This window comes from Phyllostomus hastatus, unplaced genomic scaffold (genome assembly GCF_019186645.2).
Source record: "Phyllostomus hastatus isolate PE091 unplaced genomic scaffold, TTU_PhHast_1.1 phas_scaffold_1066, whole genome shotgun sequence".
NCBI classification, from domain to species: Eukaryota; Metazoa; Chordata; class Mammalia; order Chiroptera; family Phyllostomidae; genus Phyllostomus; species Phyllostomus hastatus.
In genome coordinates, this window is record NW_025334004.1 from 14,129,427 (window position 1) to 14,157,097 (window position 27,671).

At 54.7% G+C, this 27,671-nt stretch overlaps 2 protein-coding genes across 7 annotated transcripts in view; both read right to left on the minus strand.

Annotated features, from left to right (window-relative positions):
• Positions 1-4,475: 4,475 nt before the first annotated feature.
• KCNIP2 (potassium voltage-gated channel interacting protein 2) lies at positions 4,476-23,053 on the minus strand. Of its 5 annotated transcripts, XM_045854577.1 has the most exons (10): positions 22,720-23,053; positions 9,175-9,270; positions 8,245-8,298; positions 7,483-7,607; positions 7,046-7,115; positions 6,798-6,868; positions 6,565-6,672; positions 6,291-6,395; positions 6,094-6,156; positions 4,476-5,780 (listed from the first exon to the last, which is right to left on the minus strand). In XM_045854577.1, exons 1-10 carry the CDS (start codon positions 22,790-22,792, stop codon positions 5,733-5,735), a joined length of 813 nt encoding a protein of 270 aa, XP_045710533.1. In that variant the 5' UTR covers positions 22,793-23,053; the 3' UTR covers positions 4,476-5,732. The 5 variants fall into 5 exon arrangements, with proteins under 5 accessions (XP_045710533.1, XP_045710534.1, XP_045710538.1 ...); XM_045854578.1 differs by lacking the exon at positions 8,245-8,298; XM_045854582.1 differs by lacking the exons at positions 8,245-8,298; positions 9,175-9,270.
• Positions 23,054-24,728: 1,675 nt separating this feature from the next.
• ARMH3 (armadillo like helical domain containing 3) overlaps positions 24,729-27,671 on the minus strand; it is a 185,317-nt gene continuing 182,374 nt past the window's right edge. For both annotated transcript variants that reach the window (XM_045854392.1, XM_045854393.1), the window contains exon 26: positions 24,729-26,430. In XM_045854392.1, the coding sequence (XP_045710348.1) occupies positions 26,338-26,430 (93 nt within the window). In that variant the 3' untranslated portion in view covers positions 24,729-26,337. The remainder of the gene's footprint in view (positions 26,431-27,671) is intronic.

The window sequence follows — 27,671 nt, forward strand, 5'->3', positions numbered from 1 at the left end:
GAAAAACGGAAGGTGATGAAGACAGTAGGATGTACCATTTATGTTCTCCACCCTCCAGAATGAGCCTGGCGCCCGGGGACGGACCATTACCCGACCCAAAGAAGGGGAGTATGGGAGGAGGCTGCCGCGGGTTGGGGCAATTGGGAAAAAGGGGGGTAGGGAGGATGAGAAAGAGAGGCGTTTACTCTCTCAATGGGCAGGCGCGGAAATGAAGCCTCTAGTTCTTAAAGACATAGGGAGGAACTGACCTATTTCTTTGGAAAGTCTTCTGATAGGTTGGCTCATTACGACAACCTGACCCAGGCTCTGTTCTGTGAAGACAACGCTCCAAGGAGCTCAGCTAACCCCTGTGTCTTGAACCATTTCCGCCTACACCCAACTTGGCGCTGACCCCTTTAAAATTTTCAATCATTCGTTCCTTCCTCCAGCCGATACCAACTGAGCTGGCCTCGTGCTGGGCTCTTCAGCCACTATGAGCTCACAGTATAGTGGTGGCGACAATCAAGCACACCTCTCGTAAAGTGTACCCAAGTGTTGCTGCAGCGCAGAGAAGAGACTGATTCAGTCCTCTTCGGGGAAGAGGCGGTTTTGCCATGGATGGTTTTGCTTTTGAGCTAGACGTTCAAGGATGAGTATGAGTTAGCCAGGCTGAGTAGTGAGAAAGGGAAAAGAACACTCCAGGCAAAAGGAACAGAGTACAAATGTAGGGAAGGATGGAAAGGCCTGGCTTGTTTGGGAATGGGGAACGTGAAGTGTGAGGGAGAAGTGAAATACCTTGGGCGCCGGCATAAACATCATCATTTCCTTAGGGAAGCCTTCCCTGAATCCTAGGTGGGCTTGGATCCCCTTGCCATATGTTCTGTCATACCGCATTTGACATTTATGTTGAGCTATCTGTCTCAACTTGTGCTGTATAAATGTGAACTAAGCATCTCAGTCTCATTCTGATTAAGACTTAGTATTGTCCCTCTTACTCTTCCAACTCATCTTCAACTCCTCCAACGGAAGTCCAACTTGTAGCTCCAGAAACTCTTACAGCCCCCCTTCTTTTTAGTCCTGGAGCGTTGAGATTGGGGTTAAGAGCAAGCGTTTTCCTAGGGGACTTCCTGTGATGACAATTGGGGATCATAAGCAGCTTCACTGAATACTGCGATCACTTGGGGAGGGGGTGGGGGGGGTGTCATTCCACCGGACCCCAGCCCTCAGTCTCATGGCATTTTCCCTTTTGGCCCATATCTCACATCTGCTAGCAAGTCAGTAGCCCCAATTCCATCTGCTCACCACAGTCCAGACTCTGGGGTCTCTGGCCCAAGCAAGTTTCACCTTCCATATCTGTACCTCTCAAACCTGGAGGGCCATTCTTGCCTCACACTTTCTCTCCATACCACATCTACAAAAGGAACCAAAGTTTAACAGGCCTATGATAAATATTTATAATGAAATAGGGCCCTACTCTCAAAGAGCGTACATTCTAGTTGAGGGAACAGACCATAACAAATTCAATATATACATAGGAACTCAGTTTGTGACTAAGTAAAATGAAGCAAGGAGATTGAGTGGTGTAATAGAAAGTAACCACGCCAAGGAGGGGCTACTTTAGGTGGAAAAATAAGTAACAATGCAGGTGAGTAATGACAGTGGCTTTGCCCAGGGAACAGCAGCGGAGATAGAGAGGGGCTGCACCTTCCGTGGTGGAACTGGGGAATGATGAAAGGAGAGTAGGGGGGGGGAGTGAGGGAGAGGAAGACATGAAGACACCTACATTTTGACCTGAGCAACTAGGTGGATGGTATCATTACTTGAAAAGGGGAAGCCTGAGAAGGCATGAATCAAAGCTCCATTTTGAACAGGTTACATTTATTACAGGTCCACATCATGTGTCAAATAGGCAACTGGATCAATGGGTCTAGGAGCTCAGACAATTCTGGGGATATAAACTTAGGAGTCCTCTGCATATAGATGGTATTCAAGCCATGGGGTTGAATGTGCTTTGGAGAAGAGGCTCAGGTCTGAGCCGTGGAGCCTTACATTTAGAATTCCAGTTAAGAAGGATGAGTCTGCAGAAAGGGCTGAGAAGGGGCAGCCAGAAATGTAAGAGGAAAACCAGGAAGTATAAAATACCAGAAGGCAGGAAAGGAGGGTGTTTTGAGATGGAGCAGCTGACAACATTCAGAGTCCGACCATTGGCCAGAAAAAGTCAGAACACCAACCCGTTATTTTTTTGGTTCCCATTTTTGTGCCCTGGCTCTGGGGCACTGCACACTTCACTAGAAATTCTCAGCTTTAGACTTCAACTTCCCTTAAACTTGAACCTACCCTAAGATATAGAGAATGCCTCTATACTGAACCTAGTTATGTACACAAACTCACATTGCTCATTCATCCAATCAAGTAATTATTGTCTATTATGTGGCAGGCCTCAAAGGTAGGATGGTGAGGGGGGAAAAACAGTCCAGGCACCCCAGGAGCCTTCTGTAGCTTACAGTGTATCAGAGAAGACGGCCACTCAAACAAACGCTCAGGAGTTTCAAACCGAGAAGTGCCATGAAGTAATAGCACCATGAGAGCCTATCGCAGTGTCGCTCTGTTTAGATTGTGACATGCACAGCATGCATCCTTACTGTGCCATAGGCCCTCTCTGAATAGAGACTTTGGGGACTGGGTCAGGTCTCGATCCTCCTATAAATGTGCCTGTTTCCTCTTCTGTGCAATGGGAGGCTGAAAGGTAGACAGGATCACAGGGTCTTAACTTAGGGCCCATGGATGGGCTTAAGGGTTACCAAAATAAATGGAGCCTGGCCAGTCGGCTCTGGTGGTTGGAGCATTATCCTGAACACAAAAGGTAGCGGGTTTGACTCCTGGTCAGACCCGTACCTAGGTTGCGGGTTCCATCCCCAGTCAAGGCACATAAGGGGGTGGGGGACATATCGATGTTTCTTTCTCACATTGATGTGACTCACTCTCTGTCTAAAATCAATGATCATATCCTCAGGTGATGATTTTAAATAATAAATAAATAAATATATGCACTTTTTTTTTCCGTTTGGACAGTGGGCCCATATATCTCATCAGATCCTTCAGAGGGATTGTGACCCAATGAAACCCAAGGGCCTAAAGAGCAGATAATTGTGTGATGTGAGTAGGGTCAGATGACAAAATGATGGACTCTGGAAGAAAGTTTTTGTTTCTTGGACACCATGCCTTGTCAATGTGTACGGTAATAGAAGTAATAGAATAGGTGCCTCTATATAACCTTGGAATACAGTTAGTAAATGTTGGAATTCTTTCTGTAATGTATGTCTGTAAAAACAGTCTCACTCAAGACATCCTTGGTTTAGAGCTACAAGTTCAGTTGGGTACATTTGCTGGTGGCAGAAAAATTCTGCCTAAAGTGCATTAAACCACAAGGAAAGATATAAACTCAAATATAAAAGACATGACAGTTGATGGAGCTCTAGGCGGGTCTGTTTCCCCTTCTCAGGGTCCCCTCGGTCCTTTGTGTGTGGCCATTTGATCAGGTTGGCAGGGAGATGGCCATGCAACTTCCAAGCTTAATGTCTTTATCACCGTTCCTCAGGGACAGGAGAGGGTGGACTGTTGCAGTAGGAGGTTTGAGGGCAAAATCAAATGCAACGGGAAGCATGATATTCCTTGACTTCAGTCTTGAAACTTAGTTACAGCCAAAGACGTCCTATGGATGGCGAAGCTTAGTCACCATAGGACAGTACCCTAGAGCAGGGGTGTCAAACTCATTTTCACCAGGGGTCACATCAGCCTCTCGATTGCCTTCAAAGGGCCAAAATAACTTTAGGACTATATACATGTAACTACTCCTTAACTGTTAAGGAGTTGAAATTACATTCGGCCTTTTGAAGGCAACCGTGATGCTGTGGCCCCCCATGAAAATACGTTTGACACCCTGCATTAGAGGAAGGATGGGAGGGACCTACCATTGGCGGCTACCTCTCTAGCAGCAAAACAAAGAAAGGTTCCCCACCCCGCCCCCGTCCCCCCAGGAAGTGTCTGTTACCCTAATGTCACCTGCTCCGTGGTAACCTGCCCTCTGAGTCCCCACCATTCTTGACTGGAACAGAAACACAAATGTATGTCCACACTGCAGGTAAGGTTGAAATGTTTACATAACAAAATTTTCACTAGAAACTAAAGGGAATTTCCCCCTCAAAAGAAAACACTTGGAGATTAACTGATGTCTGTAAATTAGAAATTCTTGATTCAACTTGTAAGAATGCCTAGACAAAGACAGCATAGTGTTCAGGGCATCGCTATACTTCTCTAAGGTCAGGTAGGTCTCCAGCCCTTTCAGAACCCACGTCTTGGTCTTGTGCCAAGAGCTGGCCACACCATGGGCAAGAGGCACTTTCTTTCAGAGCTAAAAGGCTGCAGGTGCATGAGTCAGAGGTCACGAGGTACGTGTGGGGTAGGAAGGACAACAAGGCAGAGACAGAAGCCTATGCATAGCCATTGTGTTTTATTGGATCTAGTGTATTTTTTTTATTTTACAAAATATACAGAGGAGCCAAAAATGCAAAGCAGTCGACAGTGTTCTGACGGGAAAGGCAGCTCTCTGGGGGCCCTTCCCCTCAGGTCCTGGCTAATGGAACAAGCAGGTCTATTAAGGAGTGACAGCATGGCGGGGGTGCTGCTGATGACGCAGGGCTTGGATCCTCTGGTTCCTGCTTTCTAGGTATGTTCAGGGCATCTCTGGGTAGATTGAATAGTAAGAGGAGACCCTAGGTGGGAATGAGGAGGCTATTTGGGGGTTGGATAAAGCCTGGGTAGATCAAAGATTTTAGAGAATGTCCCCACACTGGTTCAGATGCTATGCCAGCCCCCCTCCTTCCCTTTTCTTCTAGTGCATTCACTAGATGGTCCCCAACTCACTCCACACTGGTGGGCTGAACCTTTGGGAGGTATCAGCCAGGACATCTCCCGCCCATATTCCCCTCCGGCCACCACTACCATACAAACAGGAAGGAAGGAGAGGAAGAAAATCCAGGGAGGAGACAGACATCAGGATCCCAGGTTTTTCTGGGATACTGAGCATGGAAAATTTGTGGGGTGTTTCCAAGGAGAAAAGGTCTTCTGAAGAGCCTAGAAATTCATATTTTTGTAGCTTGGAGGCAGACCCGTGGAGCTCAGAAGAACAGCCGGGCATGCCTTAGCTCTCACTGACAACCGCTAGGCCTTCCTACTCTGCACTCCAGCTACCTCCTAGGACCTAACCACTGGCTCAAGCCCCAAATTTCTGCCTTTACATCCTTGTCCCCTCCTACAGAGCTCTCACAGGCCCTGTTCTGAAAGGCCAATCCATGCCAAGGACGCAGAGGCTTCTCTGAGAAGGGAGTCTTATGGAAAATGTTTATGAGATCCGGGATGGGAAAAGCACCATAGCAGGAGAAATTCTGTCTAGTGTTGCGGTTTCTAGAGTGGGGTGGGCGGTGGAGAACCACTTAATTCCTATAGCAGGGGCACCCTCAGCACTGAATGTCAGGCAGGAAGGGGGTGGGAGCTGTTGGGAGTTGGGAACACCCAGCAGATGCACTCTGCCCACTCCCTGGCCCCTCTGGCTCCACTAAATCCAAGGCTCTTGGATTCCTACAGACCTTGGGCAGGGCTGGGATGAGGAGAGACCCGGGGAGAGAAGGGTGCGGTCCAATTGGACTAGGACTAGAGCATGGTCGGCGGACACCCGACCCCCCCATGCCGGGGAGCTAGATGACGTTGTCAAAGAGCTGCATGGACCTCATGATGTTCTCATCCTGTAGCCGTGGTGTGGGAGAGGCAGATAGGAGAGAGAGAAAGAGAAAGAGCTCGTCAGAGACAGGGAGAGAGACACTGAGTTATAAATGCGGACAGTCAGAGACTGAGAGAGGCAATGAGGAAGGAGACACCCAGGGAGACCAGAGGTGAGGAATGCCAGGCCTCCCCCACCCCCCTCCCCGGTGTGAAGGAACAGGCTTGGGAGTGGGGTTGGGTTAAGGGCATGATACTCTGCCCAAAGGAGCCTTCTCCTACATCATTGAATTAGACCCTGAGTCCAGACCAGGGAAATGTGGGGGCGGGGACCTGTACCTTTTGACAAGACTCAATGAATTCCTCGATGGTCACCACCCCATCCTTGTTCCTGTCCATCTTCTGCGAAAAGGTATTCGGGGGGTAACAGGAGGGATGGCAGGAGAGAGGCAGGTAGAATTCAGGTAAGTTCCCCACTGGGACCGCACCTTCTTCCCTCTACTCCAGGACCCTCCAGCCTACCCCACCCCAAGTACCTGGAAGAAGCTCTCCACGTGTTCCCTCGGGGCCTCCTCCCGGAGTGCAGGATACGTATACTTGCCCATCATGTCATAGATGGACTTCATAATATCTAGCATTTCCTATTAGGCCAGAAAAGGAGAGGAGCCCTCCTCAGAGCCTACAGCCTCCAAGCTGGGAGGCCCAGGGCCCAGGGCAAGCATTGCCCTTGCTGATAATGCACATGTGAGTCTCATTTCCTTCCTGTGGGCCTTTCACACCCCCCTCCAGCTCTTCAGTTGCCCTGCGCACCTCCTTGGTGATGCAGCCGTCCTTGTTGAGGTCATAGAGGTTGAACGCCCAGTTCAACCTGTCGTCTATGGTTCCTCGAAGGATCACGGACAAACCAGCCACAAAGTCCTGGGAAGGAGGCAGGGGAGGAAATATGTCTTCAGATACCGTTCACTCAACCTCCTCTCCAAGTCTGGCCCATATATCCTGGCCTCGGAGCCCCAGGCCTCCCTGGCCTATCTTCTCCAGCTCACCTCAAAGCTGACGGAGCCATCGTGGTTGGTGTCAAAGGCATTGAAGAGAAAAGTGGCATATGTGCTGGAGTCTGCAGAACAGCGGGCCAGTGAGCTTGGCTTCCAGGCGGCAGAGGACTTCTGACCCCCGTGGGGCTCCCCAAACACCTCTTATCACTTGGCATTCCCAGGCGCCCCCCACAACCCTCTCCCCAACTCGGCCTAGAGATGGACAGACAGCTGCTTCCTGTCAGGCCTTGGCCCCTCACCTCCTTGAGGGAAGAACTGAGAGTAGATCTGCTTGAAGTTCTCCTCATTGACAATTCCACTGGGACATTCCTGGGTAGTGGGGAGACCCGACTGAGGACACAGACAAAACCTCCTTCCCCATCCCTCCCCCTTCCAGCACAGAGAGTCCCAGAGAGGGACAAAATCTTCACGTCTCCAGGGGGCTCACCATGGAGCTCTTCTGATGGGGGCCAGACTTCTTCCCAGTGGAAAAAAACAAAAACAAAACCCACAACAAAACCTAACTGGACCGTCCACAGGCTCCGCCCATTCTCAAACAGGCCAGAACCTCCCGCTAGAGGTTGGGACTGGGGGAGGGGAGTGGGGTAGGGGGTGGAAGGGAAAAAATTGGTCCAGGATAGGCCTCGCCCCTCCTGTCCCACCCCTCTCCCAGTTTGGCCTTGCTTTTTACACTCACGTTCTTGAAGCCCCGGTACAGGACCTGCAACTCTTTGCGAGTGAACTTGGTTTGCTCCTGCAGCTGCTCCAGACCCTCGGGCCGGTGACACACGGTGGACAGTTCAAACTCATCCTCCACGCTGTCTGTGGGGGTTGGGGGGGGCGAGGGAGGGGGAGAGGCACGCCTCAGGCCCAGCCCCCATGACCCCTCTTCAAAATCACTGATCCGTACATCCCCCCCTATCTCCAATACCAGAGACCAGCCTGCCAGTTCCCTGGACGTGAAAGCAAGGAGACAAGACTCTGGTCAACTTCAGGGTCTAAGAGCAGGCCCGGCCCAAGGCCAGGCCTGTCTCCAGAGCCAGGGATCTGACCCCGCGCTGGCCCCTGGGCCCTTGGGCCCTGGTAGGAAGAAAAGGCCCCAACCCATCTTCATCCCGCAAGAGGCTGGAGTAGTGAAGACGGGTTCCGAGAAGGGGCGTCTGAGGATCCAGCTTCTGTGCCTTCCCACACCCACCCGGGTCTGCCCAGTCCAGGTCTTGCCCCGCCCAGATTCCCGCCTTCCAGAGCCATGCTGGAGCCATGCCCCGCCCAGATCCAGCCAAGCCCCATCTAGACCCCACCCCTGCCTCCACCTCCGGTAAGCCTTAGCGAAGGCCCCACCCCCGGCCCCATCTCAGTCCCCAGAGCCCCCAACATCCAGTCCCCCAGGCAAATGCCCCCACCCCGTTCTCCCAAAGCCCCCCACCCCGCCCCCGCCCCCACCAGGAGAGTAAGTCACCTGGGTCCAGCGGGCGGGGTCTGTGGGGGCGTAGGGAGGCTGGGGCGGCTAATGCTGAAGGGAGCGCACTGTCACCGAGAAAGCCGAAAGCCCGGCCAACTGCAGACACACACCTTGTCTGTCCCTCCCACTCACTGCAGATCTCACAAACCTGCGTGTTACAATGCACACACCCCAGCCCCGCACGCAAAAGCACACGTAACGAACGAGCACAGGCATACACGAAGTGGACCCCACGCACGCCTGCATGCGGCACTCACGCCGGTTCTTTTTCCGAATCTAAAACGACACTCAAATAACTACAAAACAGGCCTGGATGGCTTGCAAAGTGAAGTACGATCCTACGACATGGACAAGGCCCAACTGAGAAAACAGGCCTAGAGACAAAGGGAGGCCACTCAACTGGGAACCAGGCTGCCACTAGAAAATCCAAGTATCCTGGCATCTGGCGGAAGGTGGGCTCCATCCCAATGGGCGACATGCACTTCGACAACCATAACATGCCCAGGGACGGGGCAGGAGGCCAAAGTCACAGACCCTAACCCAGCTAAGCCACGCACAGGCGCACAGACCCGCACAGCCGCCTGGACCAGCCCGTAGCACGTTGGTCACAGCACTGGGCTCCCGCCTCAGCCTTGCCACCCTGGCCACGCCCAATCACACAGGCCCCGCCCATTTCGCACACAGGTGCCGCCCAAAGACACTAGGGCCCTGCACCCCAAACTGACCATGTCCCCACACTGTGCCTCCTCTGAGGACTGTAGCTATGCCTGCTCACTCTCACGCTAGCCAGTACCCACCCTACCAGGGGGGACACACTCGCCGCGCACACGTGCACACACGCGCGCGCACACACACACAGAGGCCCGCTCCAGTCACACGGTCCCAAACGACGGGCCCCGCCCCAGGAAGTACAGGAGCGGCACTTGCTTTCACTGACTGAGGGCAGGGCTTGGGGCCCGCAGCAAGGCAGCAGCTTGAGGAACCGCTGCTTCAGCGCTTTTTTAGTGGGCCCTGGAGGGTGGCCTGGGAAGAGAGAAGACCCCGGGAAGGCACATTAACCCCCACTGCCCCTCGGTTCCCTGTCCCTTTCCCACCACCACAAATTAACCCTGGCTGGGAGCGGGGTGTTGGGGGAGGTCGAAGGGGGATGGCGAAAGTAGCTGGGACCGGGTTTGGGGAGCCCGGTGGGTTTCAGAGGCATGGAAAACCCAGGGAGGCAGCTGGGGTAGCGTGCATTATGGGACCCAGCTGGAGAGAGCGAGGCAGCTCCGGGCAGGTGGCATCGGGCTTCAGTGTCTGCTGACCCAGTGCCCTTGCCTCCAGCGCTAGGGCTGGACCTCTGAGTGTGATATCCAACCCAAGGACTGCCCGGGGTAGGAACACCTGTCTCTCTTTCTCTCTCTCTCTCACACACACACAGACAGGCATGTAGAGTGACACACAGAACAGTAAACCACAGAGTGATGGATGCCACACAGTGACAGCTGGACACCCAGTCACGCACACCCTGTGGCCTAATTAAGCAGGCTTCAACACATGTGCGTGCACACACACACGCTGACCTAAAACTCTTTAAAGCAAACACACAGCTGTGGCCTGGGAACACCATGGCACACAAGAGGAACTGCACAGGCCATCCTACACACAGTATGATCAAACCACACGAAAACACACGACCCTGGGGACATCATGACACAACATGTTAATGCCACTCTAGGACCTTATAATATTGTGACACACACCACGGTCCCCAGGACAAGTGCCCATGATCATACTGTGACCTATGCGCCCACGCACCCAGACACTAAGGCTGCATGCAGCTCACTGCAGAAGCCCCATCTGTCCAGAGGATGCCCACCTTTCTTTCCCAACGTACCGGTATCTTCCTGCCAGTGCAACAGGGTTCCCCAGCGGCTAACTCATCCATCCTGAAAGTGCCCCTTTCCAGTCCTTTCCAGTATGGTCTACTCTTTGAAGGTGAAATGACATTGAACTTTGAGGCAATAATGGACCTTAAGATAAGTAATTTAGTGTAACGTGGGGCTAGCTGGAGCCCCCCCATCACACTTCCTCTCCTTCCTCCTTGTTTACACACACGTCCTGCAGCTCTCATTGCACCCTAGGGAGCCCCCCACGTTCATGTGTGTCTGTCTCCTGGCTGCACCCACCTCCAGACTCCAGGGCCAGAGTCCAAAGACACTGAGGCTGGCCTCAGTCCATTTCTCGAAGGGCCCAACTTTCTCTGGTTGGAGGTTACTCAGCCATCTCAGCTCCCACACAGGCCCCACCCTCCCAATGCAGTTTCCACCCCCAGGATAAGGTCGTGCCCGAGGTGGGTAACTGCTAGGAGTCACGGCTTTCTCCCACTCCAACTGGTCCTCTCTCCCTCCTCCACAGCAGGAGCTCTGGAGAGGTGGGAGGGAGGCAGTGGGCTGGGTGGGGGATCGATGGCGGCCTGGCCCCTGGCCCAGGGCTCCATTAGCCCAGACTTTGGTTTCCCGAAGCTGAGGCTGTATTGCACCTGGGGCCTCTGGTGCTACGTAGAGCTGCCACCAGACTGGGGGGGCAGCTCCCCCCTTCTTCCAACCTCCTCTTCACACATCCTCCTTAACTGCTCCCAAGACTCAATCTCCTCTAGGCTCCTCTAAAGATAGAAAGAGAAAGGGGCTGCCTTCAGCCTACTGGATGCTGGGTTTCCTGGATAACCCCTCTTCCCACCAAACAGTCTAAAGGGCACGGTAAGTTAGAGCCCAACTGATGTCACCCAATCACGATTGGATGAGCCCTGGCTGGTGTGGCTCAGTGGAGTCCAGTGTGATTCCCAGTCAGGGCACATGCCAGGGTTGTGGGCCAGGATCCCAGTCGGGGGCAACCTATAGATGTTTCTCTCCTTCTCTTTCTCCCTCCTTTCCCCTCTCTCTTAAAAAAAAAATAAAAATAAAAGATTGGAGGAACCCTAGTTCACCTAGGACCAATTCCTGTTCCCCACCCCAACAAACGCAGCAGAGGATGGGGGTGAGCTAGGGGTCTTCTGCTCCTACCCAACACTAGAGCAGTGCATGGACCTTCATCTCGTCCTGCCTCCTTTCACATGTTTTAGTTCTTCCCCAAAGTCCCCCTGTCATGGTTCTTGCCTGTTCACCTGTCCCAGGTGGAACTGGGCACGGCCACGCTATGGAGCTGCACAGTTCTTGGTGTAGAGTGGAGGGAGAGGCCCAAACTCTCCGGGGGAGGCAGAACATGTCCCCCTCTCCACCTCCAATATCACTCTCCCCACTTGAGTGGAGGGCTGATTTCCCACTCGCAGTGTCTAGGCCCTGGGGGCCATTCTACCCTTGGACGCTGAGGGCAAGTGGGCGCCTGGGAAGCAGGGTCCCTGAGCCGACCCACCCCCTCCCTCCTGCCGGAGGGGGTCTATAAATGTCTCATTCAAGCTGTTCTCACTCTTGTCCCTCCAGAACCCACTGCCCTCCTGAGTCTTGGGTGTGGAGCTAGTGATGCTCAGGGAGCTTCGGGAACAGCCACGTACACAATCCGACACCCATGGGGCAGCCACACACATGCTGTCCCCCCAGGCACAGTCACATCTACCATGTGACAAAGCCACACATCCTGTCACTGTGACACATTAAGTTACACTCCTGTCACATACACAGGCTCACACAGTCACACACTTTGCCTCTTCTCGTCATACACACACACAGTCACACCCCCTGCATCTCTCATGCACTGAGTCCACACGTGCTTTGTAACCACACCTGCAGGGATGAGGCAGGAGAGTCCCACACACCTTCCCAGCCACTGTGGGCCCCTGGGCCCCAACGGGACTCCCTAGAAGTCTAGTGGTATCTCGGGATCCCCAGAACCTCCTTCCTCTACTCCAGATACCCCTGCCTATCTCCCAACCCCTCCTCATGCCCCCCAGACTCCCCTCATCTCCATACCCCAGTCCTCCTACACTGCACCCCTCATCACTTCCCCAAATACCCTGTCCCCTGGTCCTCCATCTTCACCTCTGTCAGACACCTAGTCCCCCAGATTTCCTCCTCACTTCCCCCAGATGCTCCACCCCAGAGTCCCCCTCTCAGCCTCTCCCAGGGGCCCTGTTCCCCAAGCACAGGGAATATGGTCCCTGTGCTCCGGGAAATACCCCATCCCATCACCACTCTGCTCGTCCCTGCTGCCAGGCAGAAGTGAGAGCAGCCCCTCCCCAGTGCCGGTGGCGGCTGTCCCTCCGGCCAGCAGCCCAGACCTGCCCAGACACCTGGGTTACCTTCCAAGGAGACAGGCTCAAAGAGCCCAAACTGCTCCAGGACCTTGACAAACAGAGCGAGGACCACAAGCACTGCGACCATCTCCAGCCCTTCCAGGTTCATGGTGGGCCCGGGGCATGGCCCCCACCGGCAGAGACTCACACAGGCCCGCCTGGCCCTTGGGCTCCCCAGCGTGAGTAGGAACGCCTGCAGCCTCCCTCCCCTTCTCCCTCCCTGGATCTCCTCCCTCTCCCCCCTTCTCTCACCCCGCCCCTGCCCCACTCACCTCCCAGCCACAACCTCCCAGCCACAGCCTCTTCCTCTTCGCAGGCCACCTCAGCCTCGCGTCTGGCATCTTCCTGGGGGCTTTTGGTGTGAAGGATCTGGGCCAGGCCAGGCCAGGCCAGAGGAGGGAGGCAGTGACCTGCCTCTGTCCCTGAGGACGCTTCCCCCAACACCCTGTGGCTACCCTGTGCCCGAGGGAGGAGGCAGAGGGAGGAGCCGTGCTTGGGGAGAAGGCAGGAAAGGGCAGTGTGTGCGAGAGACCATGCGCTGCACACACATAAGTGATAGATGTGGGGGTCCAAATATCTCAGGGGAGTCTGGGTGTTTTCTTGCGTGCATATTCCTGTGTTTGTCTGTATGGAGAACGCGTGTCTATGTGTTTGCACATGCTTGTGCGCCTATTAGGTGTGTGTTTAGGGGGATGTGACCCGGGTGTGTGTGTGAGAGTGTACTGGAATATTTCTGAGTGTGTAGGGGGTGTGAGGAGACTGTGTTTTAGGAGGGTTGTGGGATGTGGGTCTGCAGGCCGGGAGATGATATGGATGTGCCCTATTATTAGGTGTGCGGGTCTACGGTGGTTGTGTAATTGTATCTGCATGGAACTGGATGAGAATATTATAGAGGAGAAGGCAGTGACCTCTCCCGACAGGAGGACACCACCAACATCGATTGTGGTTGCCATAGAGACTGTGGGGGGGGGGGAAGCACCCTCTTCCCACAGGCCACAGACAAGGAAACTGAGGCCCAGGGAGGGAGAATTAGGTCCAATAGCCTAGGCAGGAAAGAGGCTACTTAGCCCTAGCACAGCTCCATGGGGAGGAGACTTATTTTGGCTGCCTTTGTGACCAAGAGACTCCAGCACCTTGGGAGAGGAGGAGGGACTGTGCTCTGCCCTTCCCCCTGGCTGGGGCCTCACCCAGGAGCTGCCAAAGCCCTGCCTGCTCCTAGGGAACCATTACGGAGCAGATGGAGAGGCCCAGGGTGGAAGGGAAATCTGAACCCTCCAAGGGCCCACCCCCCACCTCCACCTCCACCTCCTGGAACATTCCTGGAGCCCCTCCTCCATCCCGCTCCTTCCTGGTAAGTGGTGCTGGTGAGTGTCGGGTGGGGAGAGGCCTGCAGAGCCAGTGAGCCAGGGGACTGGAGCCACGGAGTTACTGCGCGGCTGACCAATGCTGACCGGCTGACCAGCGCTGACTGGCTGACCAACGCTGACCGAGCGCTGAGTACGAGCGAGATAGAGTACTTTGTGCTTAACACGTTATTATGTTGAATTTTCACAATAAACCTGTGAACACGGTGCTGTTATCCCTAATTACAGGTGGTGAAACTAAGGCAAAAGGAGGTCCCATCAATAAGTGTCCGAGCCTGGATTTTAAAGCAGTCTGACTGTGAGCCGGCACGCTCTGAACCACCCACCGCACCACTCTGGCTCCCGTCCCAGCCCGCCTGCCCGCCCGTCCAGGAGGCTGGGTTTAGGGGGAGGGGCCCCAGACGAAGCCCTCCTTCCTGGCTCGGCTCCGGGGAGAGTGTGTCTGAGCCGCGGTTGTGCGGCTGGGGTTGGGGGGCCGCTGCTTCATGAGACTCACTGATCGGTAGTTCTACGGACCACCGCTGGGACGCCTAAGCCCCAGCCACCGCTGGGGCTTAGGCGTCCGTTTCATACCCGTCTCACCCCTTCTCTTCCCCCCGCCCGACAGCCCTGGACGGTGTTCCAAGGAGGGTCGGGAAGGAGGGCAGCCTCAGGCAGGCGTGACCCTCTGCTCTGCTCCTCCGCTCCCCCCTCCCCCCGCAGAAGAAGTCAACTTGGGGGCTGCTTTTTGATTCTCCCACTTCAGAGATTACAGATTGACAAGTGAAACCAGCGAATGGTTCCTGTCACCGTCCAAACTCCACATCTAGCAGTTAATACCTTTCCCCTTCCCATCATCAGCAGGTCCCCCGCCCCCCCCCCACCCCAGCCAGTTTGGCCTCCTCACTGGTCTGGCTACATCCGTGCCTTTGCTCTTGCTAGTCCCTCTGCCTGGAATACCCTCCCCTCTGCTTTCCTTCTGTACCACAGCTTCTGTCTCCCCCTCTGAGGCATCTTAGATTCCCATCCCTTCAGAGCCTCCCGCCCCCAGCGGGCTCTCGGTACCTGAATCTCTACTGAAATCCATGTTGGGCTCTCAGCACCTAAGTCTGTAATATTACTACTGGTAACAACAAAAGGAGGCAGCATAGCATGCTAGGTAAGGACACGGATCAGCGTGCCGGATTCCCTGGGTTCAAATCCCAGCTTTGCCTCTTAATTTTAAGTTGCTATTAAATGGGCATGTTTTTAACTTCTGTGTGCGTGAGTTGTTCATCTCATATGGGTGCTGGGAGGAGTAAATGAGTCAATGCATGGAAAGCTGGCAGAATAACTCCTGGCCCAGAGTACATGCTAAAGCGTTTGTGACTGAAAGGGCAAAGCCAGCCCCATTTGCTACGGTGGCACCATCTGCCTAGCAGGCCCATGACCTTGTTAAACATGACTGCCATTTCACTCTTCCAAGCTTGTCCCCAGGACTGGAGAGGACTGGAAGCAAGAACAGCTGGTCTCCCTACGGCCACAGCCGGAAGACCACATTAAAACAAACTGCAGCCTGAGGTTACAGCACCCCAATAGCCCAGGGGCCAAATGGCAACCTGACCCCCACTTTTTTTTTTAGATTGTTATTTATTTGTAGATAGAGGAGAAAGGAAGGAGAGAGGGAAAGAAACATCAGTGTGTGGTTACCTCTCGTGCACCCCCTAATGGGGACCTGGCCTGCAACCCAGGCATGAGCCCTGACTGGGAATCGAACTGGTGACCCTTTGGTTTATAGGCCGGCACTCAATCTACTGAGCTACACCAGCCAGGACCCCCACCCTTTTTAATCCAATTATAGTCCAATAAAAGCTCAAAGCACCCACCCCTCGAGGCTGGTGTATCTCTCCACAACATCCCCTTCTCCTTTCTTGGAGGGTGACTAAAAGCTTTATTCTCTACACTTTCTTCTCTTTGTGAATTCTTTCACAGCCTGCATCACCAAACCACCTTAACAGTGACCATTATTGCCATTATTGATAACATGCCACACCCTCCTCACATTTCCAGGGCACTGAACAATTCAGACATTCCCACATTGTTCTCTCAGTGGCTTCCCATGACGACCCCATGAGGTCGGCAGAGTGATTCGCGTTGTGCCCATTTCACTGATGAAATAAACAAGGACCAGAGAGACAAAGGGACTTGCTCAGAGTTAAATGATACAGATTTGAACCCAGATATATTTCTGGATCAATCCTGCTTCCTCAACTGGACTCTTAAGTTCCTAGAGGGCCAGGCTGTTAAAAAATCGGACGTGTATAGGTCGAACGCCAGGCTCCATGCTGGTGCCTGTGGAACGAGGGTGAACCAAACGGGGCTTGGCTCCCACTGGGCAGCGAGTTCTCCCGCTGAGGGAGCTACAAGCCATCTATTCATTTAAAAAGCACTTGCTGCATGATGCCTACCACTTGGTAGGAACTGTTTGTTCCAGGCAAGGCATAAAATGAGCTATAGTAAAAACTTTCTAAGTGGGAGGCCTTTCTAAGTTAGGGTATTTTTTGAGCTGACTCTTAAAGGGTGGCTAAAATGTCACCAGGCCACCAATAAAGGGACCAACATTTATTGAGCATATTTTGTGCCCTGGATACTTTACATACATGACCTCACCCAGCCCTCATAACAAACCAGATAGGTAGGGTCTATCATTCCTGTGTTTACAGCTGATATGGTCAGAGTGAGTAGTAATACACCTGTTCTGCCACTGAAGAAACTGAGGCTCAGAGAAGTGAGTTTCCCAGGACAGCACAGGTGATGAGGGATGGATCAAAACTTGAACCAGAACCAATGATCTGCCAACTCCCTCAGGCTGTCTCTCCAATAGATGTGGGTGTGTCAAGAAATCCTGTGGGTGCCCTGGCTGGCATGGCTCAGTGGATTGAGTGCCAGCCTGCTAACCAGAAGGTCACTGGTTCGATTCCATCAGGGCACACGCCTGGGTTGTGGGCCAGGTCCCCAGCTGGGGACGTGCAAGAGGCAACTGATTGATGTTTCTTATGCACATCGATGTTTCTCTTCCTCTCTTTCTCTCTCCCTTCCCTTCTCTCTGAAAATAAATAAATAAAATCTTAAAACAAAAAAAAAGAAGAAGAAATCCTGGAGGTGACTGTGGCTTAGCCACCCAGGGGAGCTACAAATGATAAGGCCAAAAGGGTCAGATTCCATGGAGCCTTGAATGCCAACTTCTCCCACTGAAAGACGCAGCACAGTAGCATCTCCCTGATCTCAGATGCTGACTCACGGATGGACAGACTGACAACCTTGTAGCCAGTTGCCCTGTCTCTGACTCCTCCTTCTCTCTCTCACCCCTACTCTCGTTCCTCAGAGATCTTGACGCAGCCACACAGGGACTCAGCATCCTAAGTCACCAGGCTTCTAGTGGGAGGGTCTGTCAGAAGGAAAAGAGAAAGTTGTTTTTCAAGCTCTCCCTTCTCCCCACTCAGCAGCCTCTCAGGTCTCAGGGCCCTGTCGGAAACTCGCCCAGGTCTGTCCTCCCAAGCACTCCCGTGCCTCTTAGCTCTTTACTCAAAGGAGTGAAGTCTTAATGGAAACACATCAGGCAGAGTGAGGGCTCAAGGGAAAACTGTCGTTCTTTCTTTCTTTTTTTTAAGATTTTATTTCTCTTGAGAGAAAAGGAAGGGAAGGAGAAAGGGAGAGAAACAATTAGCTGCCTCTCACAACCCAGGCTGCGCTCTCGCAAACTGTGGAACTGGCCCACAACCCAGGCATGTGCCCTGACTGGGAATCGAACTGGCAACCTTTGGGTTCACAGGCTGGCACTCAATCCACTGCGCCACACCAGCCAGGGCAGGGGAAAATTTTCTTGAAGCATTAGGTGGGCCCTCCCTGGGTCTCTCAAATCTCACCAGAGATACCCCTATCATTTAGTCATTCAAACCTTATGGGGGGGGGTCCACCCCACCCCATGTAACTGTCCCACTTTTCCATCTATCCTTGTTCCCCGAGTGAAGATCCCAGCCAGTGAAGACCCCAAAGCCCTTCTCTCAGTCCCCCGGCCTACTGTACCCCAGCCGGGACAGAAGACACAGCAGCCCCCAGCTGTATCAGGTGATTAATGAACTCCCTGGGCCTTTGGGCTATTTTGGGGCCTGGAAGTCATGCCTGCTATGATTGAGAGCTGGCCCCGCCTGGCTCTGGCCATCTGTCACTGGAGACAGGCCCAAGCAGTGGGCTTGGGGGATGCATGCTCCCCAAGCGACTTCTAAGTATGGCTCTGTCTCAGCCTCATCTCCCCTCCTTCTGGAGAGGCCTGTCTCTACTCCAGGGGCTCAAGTGGAGTGGATACCTACCATGGTGAGAGCCAGAGAACTACAGCTCCCAGAATGCCAGGGGGCTAGGCTGTTTTGGTCTTCCCAGGCCAGGAGGGGAGGTGATACTGGGTTCTGTGGGCCCTGCCCAGGCAGCTCGAAGGAAACCCAAGTGGAGGTGCGCACAAATCTCAGCAGTGCCACGATATGACACCCATAATCCCCATATCAACTCCACAAATCCCACACTAAACTACAGCCTTGTGAAGGCTACACAACTAACTTTGTGTGACGCAGGAACCCCCAACCCAACTCTAAAGCACAAAACTCTAGGTACGTGCAGTTTCACTGTCACAGAATCCCAGGGATACGCAAAGCTAGGGACACTCAGCCCCAGAGTTCGCAACCCCAGTGACGCATGCACAGCCCCCTTAGGACAGACTCCCAGAGACAGACAAAACGGTGACATACACTCCTCACGCCACACGAGTCTATCCACCCCATCAGGGTGAGCTCACTAGCTGAGTGCACGTTGGTCCAGCCCTACCTCCCCAGTCTTCTTAAGAGCCCATTAAACTGAACAACTCAGTCAAGGACTGTGCCTTTCCCCTGCTCTGCTGCAAGCTTCCTCCTTTATCCCTGTGAGGGCTTTGCCTCTTACACCCACTGCTGGAGGCCCCCTCCTCTACCATCAGCGAGATGCCCTGCACGCTCCTCCACCATTGTGGGGGACCATGATGCCCCCTCTCCTTTCCCCCTTGACGACCCCTTACCTCCTCTACCTTCTCTGTAAGGACTCCTGTCCCGAGCTCCACTTCTGCAAGAGGTATTGCCCTTTAAACCCTTTCCTTTGAGAGATCCTGCTCCCTCGATCTTTGAGGGGCCCTTTCCCTTCCCTCCTTTTTAAGTCTCCTATCCCACTTCGCTCATTTTTTAGGGGTCCATCCCCTTCTCCCTTCCTCATACCTGGCGACAGTGACCCAGTCACCAGCTGGTAGAGGGATCGCGCTGCCTGCCCCAATGGGCTCCGGCACCTGCGGGGGCAACGGTTCATGGTTCCGCTGGGAGCACAGTGGCCAAGCTCCTCCCCCAAGTCCCTGGGTGGTCGGGTCACCGCGGTACGGGAGTGGGCCCTGCCAGGGCGGCGGCGCCGGAGGGCGGGACCTGCAGGACCAGGACCTCAGACAGCAGAGCCTTGTTCCGCTCCGGGTCTTCTCCGGGCCACAGGAGGGGACCTCGCCCCCGCCGCAGCATCTACAGCACTGGACCCCAAAGTTCCTAGACTGAGGCTGAAGTGGAGGCGGAGGTGGGGGTGGGGGGCGCGCGCGCGCCCGGCGCAGACTCTCTTCATAGTCTTCTTAGAGAATATTTCCCGGATTTCTGGTGGGGAAGGGAGGCACTCACAGGTTTTGAAAAAGGAGTTGGGAGGGGGGAGTTAGCCTGATCTTTTATTGCTCTTCTTCATCCCCTCCTCTGCCTATCACACCCCTCCTCTTCCCGTTTTGGCAGAGATAAGAAGGGGTAAGAGGACACAGTTGTCATGGCAACTTCCCACACTTCCATACTTCCTGGACCAATGGGAGAGGGAGCAGAAGGGGGGAGGAGGAACTGACCAGTGTCTTGGGGTGACAAAGAAGGGTAGCAGGGATGTGATCCCTCTGGTCTGTCTCCTGGCTCCCAATCCCTTTCTCATAGCTGTTCCTGTTGTGTCCCTTTGTTGTCCCAGCGGATTCACAGACTTTCCCGTCATGTGCTGACTGCTAGCCAAATGCATCAGAAGCCCCCTCTCCTTCGTCTCCGCCCTGACCCCTTTCCCAGATTTCGTCCCCATCTGGCTTTACCCAAAGTAAACCTCTTCAAGGACGCACTAATGTCTTCACACTCTGGGACAGTCTACGGAAGGGGCAGAGTTCCACTCCTCCGACTGGGAGCCCGTATTTTCGGCTAAAATATCTTGCATTTATGAAGCGAGAGTCACTGCCGAACTCCCTGTAAATCTTGCCCCTTGATTTGGTGACCCCTCTTCTGATTCAGCGCCGCAAGCTGAGTATGACCACACGGGGGCGCTCCAGTCCGGGGAACGATATATATGGCCAGAAAGACTTGACTCCGAATCTGGAGATACCAGGCCCAGGGACCAGAGCTCAGGCCTTGGCCAACCTGGTCCCAATTCTCTCCCCATCTTCTCCAGTCCTCTCTTTTCTTCCGGCTGGGAAAGGCCTGCCGCTGCTTTTTCCCACCTTGCTGCACTGCCTAGCTGCCATGCCGGACAGGTAAGACTAGAGGGGTTAGATGCGGGGCAGGGTGGCTCTTGGGCTTTCCCCTTCTCTAAAAGTCATCTCCGTCTGTACTGGGACGACACTTTGGGAACTTAGATGCCCTGTTGCACCTCCTGCCAGCGCGTTCTTCAGCACCGCGGACAACGACTCCCTCTCCGCTTCTTTCCTATCAGGTGTCTCCAAGCACACAGCGCTTTAACTCAGGGGGTGTCCCAACCCTATTTGGGACTGCTATAAGATCACCCTCCTTCAAAAGGAGAGCTCCTGGGAGTCCTATTTCTTCTTTCCAAGCCCTGTGTAGAGCTATATACAGAAAGGATGCTTATGACAGGAAACACGGTTGCCAACATTTGACCTTTCTATTTCCCTTGGGAGGGAGGCAGGCAGGAAGTAGCATTCATTCCCCATTTTACAGAGAAAAGTGAGGCCCCAAGAGAGCAAAAGTCGTACGTAGATAGCTAGTCCTCACACTTCCATCCCTGCACCTTCTAATACAAGTGCTTCCCCACCTTCACCCAATCAATCTCTGATTCAAACAGCCACGTGGAGAGGGGACGATTCCCTTAAAGGGGAGAATCAATTAAAGCGGGAAGCAAACACTGGCTAATGTGGTGCTAATGAAGGCCCTGGGGCCCTCACCGCTCTCAAGGATCCAGAGATGGTGAGAACAGTTCAAAGCAGAGCTAGACAGCTGGACCTTCGGATGCCATCTAGGTCTCAGGCACATCTAGGACACATCTGGGGCCGGCCCGAGCAGAAGGGCTTCACTTTCTGGGAGTCTTGGCGTGGGGACGAGGCCCTCCGCAGGGTCAGTGAGTCAGGGAGACACTTTCTGAAGGCACTGCATTCTAGCCCTGTACCCACCCCCAAGTCTTAACCTGGCTACCCTCGGCACAGACAAGAAGGATCACGGCCTCCGTCTACCTCCCAGCTGGTGCACACGCAGGGGAGGGTCTACCACCTCCCATTCTCTGTTGCAGTTCTTGGGCAGGCTGCACAGTAAAAGACAGAAACACACATGCATGGAAATGTACACAAGTGTCACCCACACAAACACATGGATCTGCCTACCAAACCCAGCGATGTGCACGGGCACAGAGGTACTTGGTCTCACAGCTCCCCTGGTGTGGGGGAGCCGGTATCTGGGCAGCAGAAGGGTTTGGGGGACAGTTACAAGGGGAGGCCACATGGCACCTTCCAAGCCTAAAGCTTCTATCTCTGGGTCTGGAAAAAAGGCAAGAGGACGTGTTTTCCTTCGTTTTGGGGTGAAGTTCCAGTACGGTTGTTGGGTGTTGAAGGAGCTTCTGTTGTAAAAATGATCTCGGAGTACTTAATGTGGGGAGAGCCTGACCCAGCGTTAACCAGAGCTCCCGGGTAGGGGCCAGATGCTGCTCGCAGGAGCCAGGCCGGGCAGCTGGACATTCAAGTCCCTGCTTGGGCCCACCTGGGCTATTTGTGGAAAATGTGGGGTGAGCAGTGGTGTGTACTAAAGGTCCTCTTCTGCAGTAGGAAGCCAGAGAGACAGCTAGCTTAAGACACATCACTGACACTCAGAGCCCCACTGAAGACACCACATGAAAGTACACAACCAGCGTCAAAACACCAACATAACCGGCACAGTCTCACAATCACAAAACACAACACAACCCACCGCCACAAACACTTGCCCCAGGAGTTCACAAAGTCTTACAAAGAGACACACCACCACGAAGTGAAGCCCTGACACATCCTGGCAGCCACATACCGCTTCACACCGAAGCACAGACTCAAAGCACAGAGTTGCACATGGAACAGAAACAAACAGTCAAACAACTTCATTAGTACAACCAGGGCACTACGCAACCTGCTCCATCTGACGAGATCATGCGACTGCACAGCCACATACACTCGCACTCACCCTGGCCGTCACCAAGCCCAGGGCACATGGCAACCAGCTGTGGGAGGCGCACACACATATATACACAGACACACAAAGAATGACAGGCACTCACTCACGTATCACCTCCCACCACAACCCTCCCTGCCTTGTGTCACAGGGCCCACACCTGCTGCCTCTCCCCACCTGCCCACCTGCTCTCTCCACCCTCTTACCCCACCTTGGGACCCAAGGCTTTAAACCCCAGTGTCCTGGGGCCCAGAGCAGCCGGAAGTCTCTGGGAATGGGGCAGAGTGTGGGTAAGGGCTTGGCAGGGGGCAGAGACATAAAGGTCTGGGGGGGGTGGAATCTACCCTCCCTCTAGCAACCCCCCTCCAGCGACCCCCCTCCACCGACTCACCGGTGAGCTGGTCATAGGATCCGTCCAGGTCTCGGGAATCGGACAAACTCTCTTTGCGACCCTGGCCCCGCATGGCCCCCGGCGACCCCCTCCCGTCCCGCCTGGGCCTTGGGAGGGGGCGCCAGGTGGCCAGGATAGGGCGCTCACACGGCGCCCCCTGGTGGCGTAGCACACGGAGGGGCTGGGGGCCAGGAGAGTCCCGACTGGGGTAGAGAGTCTGGGGACCAGGAAGGGTCTAGGGCCCACCCGGGGTTCCTGGGGCAGGAGCGGAAGGGAGCCTTGGGCAGTAGGTGAGCGCAGAGCCTGAGGCAGAGCTGAGCTGAGCAGAGCCAGAGCCGAGCCGCCTCTCTCCTCCCGCCCCCTCCCCGCGGCTGTCATCGCTGCCTCCCCCCTTTGGCGCTGCCGGGATTGGCTCCCCCTACCCCCGCCCCCTCCTCTTTGCAGCTCGGGGGAGGCACCCGGTGAAAGGGTGAGCTGGGAAGTGCGGGGATGGAGACAGGCTCTCCAACAACACTACCCCCTAAACGTGAAGCCACGGGCCTTGGGGGTGGAGGAGAAAACAGGGCCAAAAAGGGCCCCCTGTGAGGAAACCCCGCCTCAATTCTCAGGCACTCTTTCCCCACCGCCAGCATGGGTCAGGGGTCCGTCGGGGTCTCCAGGAAGTCAGTCTCTCTGCAGCACCGATTTTTCTCTGTTGCGTGTCTCTGTGCCCCCACCGCCAGTGCCCACCCTGCTTTAAGGGGCCTGGGGATGTAGAGGAAGGGTCAACCTGGCCTCTAACGCAGGCTTAGCTCAGGCCAGTGGACCATAATTTTCTCCTCTGAGAAAAACCCCAACCCTCACCCGCCCCAGGACCCTGTCTCCTGGCCCTATTCATTCCTTCTCAGTGTCTTCTTTCCTGGTCTGACGACTGCCCCCCGCTGGCCGACTGGGGAGCAAGGGGAAAGAAAGTCAAACAGATCAGTTTCTCAAGACTTTCTTGCTCTTTGTTTCTTTCAATTTTCCTGGCCTCCTCTCTTCTATCACCCACTCTGACCTAGATTCCTTCTGTTTTCCTGAAGATTTGCGGTGTCGCGGTGTGGGGGGGACTGGGGGTTTGGGGATCCAGGCGAGGATCCACAGTGGGGAATGTACGTTCGTTTAATTCCCTTAAATTAACTCCTTTTCTGACGCCCAGGCTGGCACGGTGCTGGCCACCTCTGGCTCCCAGCCGCGGCTGGCTGCTGAATGGCTGCGCCCAGCGACGCCAGAGAGAACAGCGGCGGGGCAGTGTCTGGGGGGTCTGGGGCGTGTGGCGGCAGTGTCCCAGGAATTCCTGCGTGCCTTGTGGCTCCTTTGGAGGAGTGGCCTGTTGAGACTGAAAGTTTCAGCTAAAATGACCCCAACACATTTAAATTCTTCAACTGAATTTAATTTTCAAGTATTTGACTCAGTTAACCTGGCCGGAGTTATGGTGGGAGGTCGGGCGTAAGAAGGGGACAGGCAGCCAGAGGGCTGTCTTCGGGAGCAGTGTCCTGCTCCTGGCTGTCCCCTGGCTCTGCAGGGTCCTGCACAGACATGGCACAGCACGGGCAGCTCCTTTTGAGGTTCGACTCTAGAAGAGGATGGGACTCCCGTTTAGAGTCCTTAGAGTAAGATGGGCCAGAGATGCATGGGCCTTTACAATGGAATCCTTTGTTTATTACCTCATGCCCTTGACCTGCCCTTATTCACACTGTAGGACTGGCAGGAGTCCATGAGCTGCCCAAATGGGCCGGCTGTCCTCAATACCAAGTGTGGGGATAAGGGAACTGTCTTCTCCCTCCTTCCACCCAGAAGGCATGGGAGGCTACACCTCCAAACCGAATTTGCTTCCTCTGCAGCCAGGAGAGTCTGTGAGGATGGCGGGGCGGGGGAGCCTAGCCAGATGGCACCAGCACCTGGAAGATTACTTTAACTTTGTCTTTGGGAAATGAGTTCGGGTAAGAGATTAAGAAGACGAAGGAAAAAAAAAGACACTAAAAAAACTGTCCCATACAAATCAATTTTTAATAATTTCAGCTTGCCACCAGCTTCCAGCTCCTCCAGGGTTTACCACTGTGGAAAACACTAAATGCCCCAGGTTGAGCCGTCTGTCTAGTGACCAGAGATGACCCAGCTGCTGGTCTCTTAAGAATCTACGTCAGTCGTGGCAGCATGTTGGTGGAGTCTCTGGTCCTGGAGCATGTCCGCTCCATGTCGGAGCCAGAACTCGGGTTCCAAAGCAGGGCAAGTCTCCCTCCCCTGAAGCTTTAGGGGAACAGCAACCAGGAAGGTCCCGGGCTTGCTCTCACTGCTGGATCCCTGCACTTCCTCCCGACTCCTCCTCCCTGCCATCCTGAGGCTCCAGAAAGTGTTTCAGAAAGGGAGGATCTCAAAGCGGCAGCTACTTAGGAGGCAGCTGTAGGGTAGGGAAAGCCTACAGTAGTCCGTAGAGGCTGTCCAGAGGAACCACAGGCCAACTTCTCAAATCCCAGGAGACTTGCCCGTGGCTCCACCCAGAAACAGGTAGACGGGAACGGCCTCTCGGCAATGCTCACCTGGCCTCTGGTAGACACAGGACACTCTGCCCCCAGCAGGTTCTCTCCCTCCCAGGCACCAAACCACAGCAGGAGCAGATTCCTCCCCAGAGGAAATTCTCAGGCAGGCTGGATGTAAACAACAGCCGGGTGCGGGGGTGGAATTCTGGAGGGGAGCTGAGCAGAGGCAGGAGAGGCTCCCAGAGGAGGGGGTGGCTGGGGAGGTGGGGAAGCTGCTGGAAAGGGAACCAGCAAAGTAGGCACCTGAGGGTTCCAGAAAACCTGTCAATGTTTATTTCACACTCCACGCCCCCCCCCCCCAAAGACAGTCTAAACCAGATTGAAAGTGAAAAGCTCAAGTTGTGGCCCTACAGTGCTGACGAGCCAATGGGTCGGAGGGCAGGGGAAAGCTAACAGGACCTCCTGGTACCAAGATTCGAATCCAGAAAGTGGTGGCCGGACAGCAGAGTGCTGGGTGGCTTCTACTATTCAGTCTCCCAGAGAAGTCAGCTCTGGATTTAGGAAACAGATAAAAGGTACTCCATTCCTACCCTACCCTAAGCCTGAGCTAGGAGTCCGAATGACTGGACAGAGGGCCAGCAGAGGCAGGGGAGAGGAGACCGGTTTCAAGCCCAGCTCGGCCCCAGGCCAAAAGAAGCAGAATTAGTTCCACCTGGATCTGAGAGCCACCAGTTTTCAGAAGCCTAGGAGAGCCATGGATCCCCAAGGTGCTGGCACCGCCCGAAGGCTTGCCCCAAGAGCGCCTGAAAATTGGTCAGTAGCCACAACTTGTAATCTCAATTGGAAATGTGAGGGGATGTCCAGGGAGCCCCCCTGCCCACGGACATGCCCTACATTCTCGAAGGCTTCTCTCTGTGCCCACCCCTCCCTCCCCAGTTACCCCTGGCTTGCCCCTCCTGGCACCTGCTGTCCCAGCTCCACTGAAGTGCAGCCTCCACCAAGAGAACTCGGCATCTGTGTTGTTCTCCAACCTTGGGGGCAGCCCCTCTGCCCCGCGCCCCCTCCAGCCCCACAGTCTCATGGGGAAGGGCGCACAGTGGCTGCTCAGGCTGGCAGGGCCTCAGGAGATGGTGGAGAACTCCTTGAGCAGGACCTCCTGGCTGAGTGTGTGGAAGGCCAGGTTTCTCCGCACGTTGGTGCTAATGGATCGGACCTGGGAAGAGGTGGGGAAGGGAGGAGGACACAGGCAGAGAGAAAAGAGGAGAGCGTCATTACAAACAGTAGAGGGCAGTGCCTGGGGCGTGAGGCCATGATTCAGTGCCAGACGTTTCTCTCAGGAAATGAACCCTTAACAGCTATCACCCCTGTAGGCAAATAAGCAAACAGTTCCGTTTGCTGATAGTGAGAAGAAAAGAAGAGAGACTGAGAGATGGAAACTCTCCAGTATGGAGAAGAGGATCTGAGCGCCTGGCGAGGCAGGAGCTGGCAGACAGGGAGGGAGGGCAGGGCAGGCCCCCGTCAGGGCGGTGCAGAGGACGACTGGCGGGGCCAGGGGTCTGGTGCAGGAGAAACTGGACTCCAGCTCTGGTGTACCTCCCTTTGGATGTGCTCCTAGTCTCCTTACTCCCCTTTGTATTTATCGACTTCTGGGGGGTTGGGAAGAACGTTTAGAGGTGCAGCCCATGCCTGGCACAGACGGCAGGAGTATGATCCACGGAGGCCAAGGAACGGGATCAGGTCATACAGCCAGTGGGTCCAAGGCCTGGGGCAGGACCCGGATTCCCCAGCTCCTAGTGCAGCGCTCTTTCCACACCACAAACGTGCCTCCCCGCTTTGGAGGGAAGTCTGGGGGGCACCCCGGCTGGGTCCCTCCTGCTCACCTCACATGCTTTCTACCCACGGACCCAGAACCCTGCAGAAAGGGGTGCCTGGGTCGGCAGGGACAAAGACCCGGGGAGAAGGGGTCGGAGGGCCAAGCATGTTACACTCCGAGTGCACTCTGAGGGGGACCCAAGGAGACGCGCTCACGAGAAACAGAGGTGAGCGCTGCACGAGAGAAAGTGGGTGGGGAGGAGGGAGAAAAAGAATGCACATCTGTGTGGGCCCCAGAGCCCAGGAGCTTTCCCTCAGTTTCTGCTCTGCCATGGTGACCGCAGCGGAGTAGCCGGCTGGGGGCTGAGGGTGGGTGGCATGGTGGATGGCCAGCGGCTCCAGCTCATTAGCTCTCAAACGCAAACAGACCTCTCCGTCCCCTGTGCCAGAGGCACAGATACAAGGAGAACTGAGGGAGGCAGCAGCTGGCCTCATGGAGCCTCGAGACAGAGCTCCTGTAGCCCTCTGCCCCACAACCCCCTTCACCTCCCAGGAGCTTCCTCTTCGTTAAATCGTGGCCCTCGGTAACTGCGCATCACCCTAAAGACTGCTAACAAACCCGTAAAGATACTCTGCTATCTC